The following is a 9348-nucleotide window of genomic DNA, read 5'->3' on the forward strand; positions in this document are numbered from 1 at the left end:
CCGTTTTCATCTGCTAGGTTTCCGATGAACATCGGTTAAACATCCGCGCTACCATGGCTACATACTACCCGCGTTCTCCTTTTCCGTTATTAATGTTTCACAAACTTTTCGCTAGTTTTGTCCATTTCTAGAGCGGATGAAAACAGATGGAACCACCCCCCCCCCCCCCGAAATTTAGCTCTTCCGCTGTGTCCTCTACGAATACGTTTTGTGTCCGTCGGTCAGTGGGACCAGGCCATAAGATAGATATTGAAGAAAAAAAAAAACATGGAATAACATCAGTGTATTTCGTCTTATAACGTTCTCGCCATTTCAACAGCCTGAATACGACGAAATTACCACTCCGAATATTATCATGTATTCTTATTTCATAGAAATGTATACTAGTTTTATGAGATATAAGCACATTATTACCTTTTCGAGTTTCATCCTTGTCGTTTTAATTATATTATGTAGGTATTAACCAAACTTCCCATGAATGACACCCATAAATCTGATGGTGTGACCCCAGAAGTTTACAAACAGGGAGGCTCCTTTTTAATCTATTATTTGCACAAGGCGACAATTCTCCTGCTAGCAAAACAGTCTTCTTTTGTCTGAAGACAAAAAGTCTTTTTCGTATCAAAAGTATGACGTTCTTAATCGTAAAATTAAATTATTGTGAATTCGCTTCGTGATGTTATCAACCATGACATATTATATTTTTCTTGGCTTTGATTTTGTTAGGATTATGTACACTCCCTTTCATTTTATACCTTACTCTTCAAATCTTATTTCTACTTAGTGATCTCATTTTATTGAATGATTTGAATTGTGAATCAGGTCCATAGCTACAGTCATACAATCACATTCAACATTCGGTTTTTAGATTAATCTTGGAAAGTAGGAAGACTGATTGAGTGAGTGATTGGTGATACTGACAATGTAGATCATACAGAAGAAAATATTTATTCCAAGTTGATGCATTTAGGGTCCATTTTTAGCAATAATTTTATCGTATATCAACAGTTCTCGTTCTCAGGTGCATTAAGTATGCATTTTAACGAAGAATTGCCGAGAATAAATGAAGGGAAAGGACAGGGGAACATAAGACGGTGTACATGGTGTATAGGCCAAATTTTGTTGCGATATTCGAGGGCATGCAAGGTGAGAATTGGACCCAAGAACTGGGATGGTATTTGAACTGAATAGCTTAATAAAGGAGGCAGAAAAAATAGCGATGGCATAGGAAATAGCAATGTCTCTGGCGTGTGGACCTGCCTCATTTGCGAAATACCAAGAAGAAATATATATTTTGTCTTGTCTTTCTTAATCGTGTACGTCATTTCTCAGTCTGCTAATACTAAATGGGCTGGTCCGACATTAAGCATGTTAAGCGGGTGCTAGAGAAAGGGGAACATTTCATATTTTATCTGGTTGTTTATCAAAATGGAATTTTATCAGTTCTAGACATCTATTTCCTTTTATATCAAACGATTTTTTTTCTTCACATTTTACGTCCCAAGTAAAGATTAAATCAGGTTAATATGATGTGAAGTGAATAGTCTAAATCTAGATCCTATATTTTTCCAGGAGTGTTGTAATGTTTAAGACAAGTACTTTTTAGAAATGTTTTAGAGACATTTACACATAGGCATAATTGTGAAGGTTTGCCGACCAAGGTCCAATTCCACCTTGATTAATAACATATTACTGCAATGCCAAATGAAGATGTTTATTGAATATAAAACAGTTTTTAGATGTAGAATAGAGGAGTATCTATGACAACGAATGCAGGTGGAACAAAATATATGACAAACTTGCATCTAGATCTACCAATCCACCTTGACTCTATTTGTAGACATGGTGGAAGTGTGTGTAGGAGAATGATGATTGCATTGATCCTCCATTGTCAAGATACTTGTCATTATCATTCAAAAGAACTTATCGATCTGTGTATACTATGTAAATCTATACTCAACAACAGAATGTGTATTGCAAGGTAGAATACTACTAATGAGATGAATATCATTATCATGTACAATGCCAGAATGGAGCATTGACTGTTGTGATAAAAAAATCTGATATCAGGTAACATCGTGTAGTCAGCCCCTAATCACATTTGTTTCAAAGATATTTCATAATAATATGAACATTATACCTATTTGACTGTAACTGATAACGTGCTTTTAGAATAGCTCAAAAGTGACAGATGGCGTATACGCCCTTCTTCGGCAGAGAAGGGCATCTAATTGTGATGAAAGAAGAGAAATGAATCGATTAGCTTGACTGTATCTAACGATTGCGGTGAATGTCATATCAACCCCACGGTCAGGCTAATCCTGTCAAATGAACGGTCGATATAAAAATGAAGTCTGTTATTCATCACTCCAGGGGGCGAAATGGGTCATCAATTCACTTTGATAAGTTATTAAAGTACATATAAGATGGACCACCGGTAAAAAGAAAATGTATATGGATAGTGCATCGAATGAAGACGCCTAAATTCCAACCAACCACATTGACCTGCCCATGTATCCTTCACGTCATTGAGCTATCTATCGCCAAATCTGATTATAGTTTATGAATGTGATAGTATTTCTCTTTAAGGTATCGAAATTATAATTGCATTGCATACACCCAGAACAACCTGTTCTTATTACCCTTTATGTAGACTTTCTTAATCTGTTATTTCGGGGACTTTCTTGATCCCTCATGGATACTTTCTCAATTACTAATGGAGACGTATCAATCCCTTATACGGAGACTTTCTTACTCCCAAACATTAATGATGATGTGAAGAGATTGACAGAATTAATCAAAATTAAATGGCATTGTAAATGATTTTTTGAATTATGGTACATTTAAAGGTCCCTCTTCTGAAGAAATATTCACGCTTTCTGCATCAGTTGATTTCAATCTAAAAGGAAATAAAATTGAAAAAAAAAATCTCTTTTCCAGCCTGGCTTCAACATTACTTTCAATTTCTAAAGAAAAACATTATAAATAAATCAAATCAGCATTTAAAAAATAAAGTGCATGGAACAATATAAAGATTTTTTTTACATGCCCTCATAAGCATACAACCTGTGAGTTAGTTGTCATGGCAACCAGAACAGCTGTTTCCCTTGCATTCATTTAAGCCATCAGTATCATGACGACGTTGCTATGCTCACACCTTTATTAGACATGAAAAAATCGATCTACAGATGGTCCTAATTTATGACAGATAATAAATCTTATAATAAAATTTTATCTGCCACTGTAGTGTTTGCCAGTGTACAAGCTTTGCTGTTGAGTGTATGGAAAATACTGAAAAATTACAATAATAAAGAATTAATATGAACGATAGTGTAAAGCAGAATATTGATATAAAAATTGTGATGTATTCCTCATAAAAAGCGAAGTTTTTTAGGAAAATTACTATGGTCTGGATCAGCCCATTGAGTTAAATAATTAAATGCTATTTAGTCAATTTAATCGCGTTTGTATTCTTTAGAGCTTCGAGAACTTTTTTTTCATATTCACTTTTCTTTGAATTTTGGGAGAATAATGACTTAATTGGCATTAATTCCATGCAAGAATCAAGAATAAGTCACTGCACTTAATCACTACTTGATTCCAAACATTTTATACATAAAAATGAATTTGGACTAACCATCGCAATTGTTTGGAAGCCAAATGATAAAATGATTATAATTGATACAAAACATGTTTTTAGTAACTTGTTAGGCGAGATATCTTTTATGATTAGACGGGGATAGAATAACCCCATAAGCAGGATCGGTATTATCAACCAAAATGATTAAGGATGAGATTATAGCATTCTCATTTCACAATCGATTTTAGACAACTTAAAAGGGGGTTTTCATTTCGTTTTTATGCTATGCCACATTCACTCTCACTTATTCCACATGAGAATATTTACTTCCTTGAGAACAACACATGTTCTTTTTTTTAATTGAGATGTAGGTCGTCGTCATGCCAGCGTAGTCGGTATGGTAAAGGTTTGCCCTTGACACTCCAACGTTGATAACAATACCTCGTATTGAACAATAGAATACATTACGCCATTCAATGAAAAAAAAACCTGTATGCCACAGGGCTCAGACGGTAGGCAATTATTGACATGGTTGGTTTATCAGCCTCCTACATGGTTGCCAATTTGACACCCTTTACATATTCGGATAACAGTGCAGTTGTAAAGTTTAAACTGCACAATCTATTTGGTGTTATACACTTTTTAGAGTAACGATAATTCGGAGTTTTTTTCATGTCATTATTTTTTAGAAAAAAGAAAAGCGCACGATTTTTTAAATTGTATATTTTGTACCATTTGGCAACACTTTACCCCGAAGGTACACTCCCGCTTTCACTGGTTGGCTAACCTCTCGCATGCATACCGATCTTTTCGATTTGGCGTACCTCCACTTTGCATTTAATCAGTCGGTGACAATGGACTTATCGAGGCGCGGGTTATGCTCCCTATAGAATCAAACGTCGAGCCGAGCTGAGTATGCATTATCTGTCAACTCGTTCAATATGCAAACTACCCCACACCGGTAAACTGAATCGTTTCTGAACAAAACAAGACAAAACCATTTTGCACATCGTTTCTACTCAGTATCTTGTATCTCGTTGGAGACGGATGATATACCTTTGGTTTATACGTGATTGAGCAGCTCTATAAGGACAGGGATTTATATTTTGTGAATTTGGTTCAAAATTGGGTGCAATGGCGTTTTGGAAAAGAAGGAGCCAGAGTTTTGAACCGGTGTCACCACAGAGCCGTTACACTGTGACTTATCTTGGATATGAGGAAATGCAGGGTAAAGTTGGCCTTGATAATACCATTAAACCGGTAGATGATATGTATCGTCAATACAAGTCACATAAACCGAAAACTGTGAGCAAGATGCAGATTGAAGTGATAAATAACGGCATCAAAGTTGAGCCCCTGGATGCCGGAGTCAAAACCATGTTTGCAAATTCCCCATATTACGTTGGAGAGGGCCCTTTCGGCAGTGTTTTCTTCCCGATCAACAAGCTCTCGTTTGGTGCTGCAGATCCCTACCACAATAAGATCTTCTGCTTCGTTTCACGTAACGAGAACCCTGCTGATGATCACGTTTGGGATTGCCATGCGGTCTTCTGTGAATCGTCCGCCATGGCCAAGAACCTAACCCTGAATTTGGTCAAGGCTTTCCAGAAAATAAACTCTGCCAAAGAAGATCCTTTGAGGTTGGCTCAGAAAAGCCAGAAGCCAACAACAGTGCACATTTTACGCGAGAGAGGTACGTCTGAGCACCAATTTCAAGCCAGGAGAAAAAAGAGACCCCCTGTATCAACGGTTAGTGTGACCCTTAACGTTGGTGAAAAAACGGACTTAAGAGATAAGGATACAAGTAATTGTAACAGAGCAGTTGCTAATATCATTGCTCAACGTGCTCAAATTGAATTTGGTGCTGGTGACAGTGATGTATCCAACGGAAATAGTGTTTCAAAAGGAGTCGGGACGAGTAGTTCCGACAAGGAGAATGATCTCATGGAAGGCATCCTCAGTGATGAAGACATGACACGAAGCAATAGTCCTAGAGAGGTGGAGGTAACCGTGGCACTAAATCCTGAATTGAATTCTCCACGTGGTGATCGTATCAGCAGCGGCGAAGAGGATGATGCGGTGTTTACTCTCGATCCTCGCTCCGGAGAAATGTCACCCAAGGAAATGATCACGACAATGAGTCCCCCTGACACACCTAGCTATCTTTCAAAAGAAGGAAAGTTACCTTCACCAACTAAATCCTCTTCACCAAGTCAACAGAGAAATTATGTCAAGGTTAAAACGCCCTCACCCCCTCAAGCGTCAGTGATTCCTGTCAACACATCTCCAAGAAAATTGGACAGTAGCGAAATAATCAAGAGAACAAAGGCCCCATCCCCTCCAAAATCTACCACACCAGATTCCCCTCGACAACTGAACACTGGTCGAGGTGATAACAGCAGTACGTCCCCAACAGAAAACTTACGCCGGAACACTCCATCTCCTATTTCACCAAAGACATCACCTAACCCTCTTCCTGGATCACCAAGGAGCGTCCCATCTCCTGCTTCGACACCTCCGCTCAAAGCTAGTCCTCCAAAAAAGGAGAATGAGGGCTCAGGAATCACTACTCCCGAGGTAACCCTGAGGAGGCGATCACCACAATCAACGTTGACGTCGGGCGCCAGCCCTGATGACTCTGGTGCTGTACAGAAAAAGTCCAGAAAAGAAAGGAAATCAGTGCGATTCGCGGTTGAAGAGGTGCACATAGGATGATGTATATGTTATTCCTGGAAGAGGTAGTCACATGATTGGTGAATATGAAATAAAAAAACGATTACGTGCAAAGAGGATATCTAAGTTCTAAGTTTCTGAAATTTATTATATGCCTATTTGAAAATAATTAGATCGCGCCATTGAGTTTTGATTACGACCTATGTCAAATGACTATTGGTTAAATCTTGATGTGGACTTGTCAAATGGAAATGAGTGATTTTAAGCACTAGCACCAGGAACACGTTGGGATGAATCTTTTACAACACAGATATTTCAATAGAGGAAGACGCCATCATTTTTCCTAATGTTTTTAATTATGTATTCATCTCGCTTAGGTTCATTACAGAAAATAAATCTTTCTGAACTTGAACTTGAACTGAAAAAGTAGATTGAGCAGTAATTCCATGTTCGATGTGACTCCTTTTAACTTAACTTATGTAATTAATTGAACTTTATGGTATTTCTAAACCATTTAGAGTAACACCTATGTTAATTTGAAATGACTTTTGAAAATATGAGTACAATCTAATCTGTATTCATTACTCTGTTACTCTCTAAACCAATACATGACAATCAGCATACGGCTACAGTCCTAATAGTCATTGCATGGGTACAAAATCACGTTTATTTTCTAATTGAGTCATTACAGTTTATGTTTGGGATAGCATGTAACGTGGTACTCAGGGCTGAAAATAATTGTATCTAAATAAATGGAGTAAAATATTAATCGAGGAAAATGCCGAAAACTTCACCAAACTCTGATAACAAGTAAGTAATGATATTTTAAATTTTATAAATATTTTGTGAAAACAGTTATATGCACGTCATCATAAATATTCATAAGGTGGGCTGATGATGTCACATCCCAACTTTCCTCGTTCTTCTATTATTAAATGAAATCGTAACTATTCCATTTTTTATACATGTGTGAATGATATATCTCTTATAATAAAATGAGATACAGCCAAGAATATCTAATGCATTAAATAAGTTGTTAGTCCAATTTTTTAGTTCTTGGAGAATTTTTTTTTGTGTATTCATGTACAAGTAGGGATATGACATCATCGGTTTGCTCATTGACTATTCATGAAGATATGCACAGAACTGTTTCACAAAAATAATGCATATCTTCAAATGTCCTTACTTTGTTATTCCTTGTCCGATTTTACTTAAATTTTCAGTGTTCTTTTTGGTCTCATTTTCAGCCTGAAGTACCTCTTTAAATGTCGCTTTCGCAGTTACACCAATGAAATGAATCCCAAGACGACCGATTGTATGTCATTGAAAATATAACATTTTGATAGGTTTAAAGGCGGTCTGGAATCTCTGGATGTTGTGGTGAATGCTACTTTGACTCAAAAGACATATTGTGGAGAAGTAATGCCCTGTGATCATGGTAATTAGTGCTTTGTTTAAGATGTGTCATCTAATATACATGTGTCTTGAAAGCCTTTTGTGCTCATGGTGACAAGGAAATTTTGACTGAATGTCGTAATTTACCAGCCTTTAAGAATATACGTGGGATATAAATTACGATAATTAAGCACAATTTGGACTAAATTTCGTCAATTACCTGCCTTGAAGATGATGTGAGATACAAATTACGATAATTAAGCAATTGCTTAACCTCATCATGTTGAAAAGTAAGTTTTTCTGGCTTAGTTCATCTGGATTTTGACTGAGAAAAGAATGCACACTTCTCCCAGTGTATACGTTGTGAGTAGGGAAACAAAAAATTAATACGTCATTTAAAACGTGTTGAATATCGAATTTCTGTGTTTTACAATATTATATATAAGCAGAGCATCTAATAGTGTATGTGATCACTGAAATATATCATGTTGTTTTGGTATGTAATGACAATTTTTCTCGACAGCGAAATAATTGCCAAATAATTCTATACTTTGCATAGGCCTTCGTATTTGGGAAGATTATCTGTTGCGGATGATATGCGAAGATCAATTAAATTTCACTAATTAGAGAGCAACTTCAATAATAATATTGTCTAGGAGTATTCCATAACTTCAATGTTATTGACTCTAAAATATTGACTCTGAAATATGGTTTCATTTCTTCAACGACAGAAAAATTAACATTCTAGATTAGCACCTGGTTGCCATGAGCTTTACTGAATGTGATTTAAAAAACGAAAAAAATTACAAATAAGCAATTTTTCCGGTCGTTCGTTAAGTCATCCGTAACTTCGAAATTTTAAATCACCTAAGTAGTCAAAGGAACATGATATGGAAAGTTGTGCTCTGATTATCATGATTATCAGGGTTTAATTACTCATGACAAGTGAATATATTAATTTGTATTCAGAGTCTCAATTATGAGTGATGACGTAGCCTAAGGAGTTAAAGGTTCGCGTTTAAAAATGACTCGTTACTTTCCTGACCTGGGCAATGATGTTTTTTTCGGTAAATATGCCAAAAATTAAGACGAATGATCATATTGTTTGTAATGTCACCATATGCTTGTAACATATGTTCATGTGCGAGATGAAATGTGTGTTTTTATTAGTATTCATATAACCAAATATATCTGTATGAAAGATCTTTTAAAGTGAAGCAAAATTTATTAAAGAAATCTTGAAGATAGAATTTAAACCTTTTAGAGTCAGCTTTAATGAGAGAATTTTGTTTTATTATGCATAATGCCTAAATATTTTCTATGACATGGATTTCCATATTGGTCAATGATGCAAGGTGCTTAAAATTTATGAAATGTGTGGATCCTTTACCCAATTTTACTTTATATTTAAATACAATTCATGGCTTTCAACCCAATAAAAAAGATCGCATTGATCGATCTATCTGATAAATCAGAAAAACAAAATAGGAACCAGCAGGATTCTCATCTACTAATTGCCGGTCAGATTACTGGGTAGAAAGCCATAAATTGCATTTACATATAATGAGACTTCCCAAGCAAGCCTTTAACATTCAAATTTTACTCAATTAAACCACAATGCACAAACCCAAAGCTGTAAGGATCAATTCTATAACTCGTAATAATTTATTTTAAATGGTAGCTTGTAGGGTTTCATTTTT

The 9348-nt window shown here is 36.0% G+C and overlaps 1 protein-coding gene across 1 annotated transcript; it reads left to right on the forward strand.

Annotated features, from left to right (window-relative positions):
• Positions 1-4093: 4093 nt before the first annotated feature.
• Positions 4094-8904, forward strand: LOC129254929 (uncharacterized). Its single transcript, XM_054893471.2, has one exon. The coding sequence runs from the start codon at positions 4715-4717 to the stop codon at positions 6293-6295; it is 1581 nt and encodes a 526-aa protein (XP_054749446.2). The 5' UTR covers positions 4094-4714; the 3' UTR covers positions 6296-8904.
• Positions 8905-9348: the final 444 nt, after the last annotated feature.

Source organism: Lytechinus pictus, chromosome 2, assembly GCF_037042905.1.
Source record: "Lytechinus pictus isolate F3 Inbred chromosome 2, Lp3.0, whole genome shotgun sequence".
Classification (NCBI taxonomy): Eukaryota; Metazoa; Echinodermata; class Echinoidea; order Temnopleuroida; family Toxopneustidae; genus Lytechinus; species Lytechinus pictus.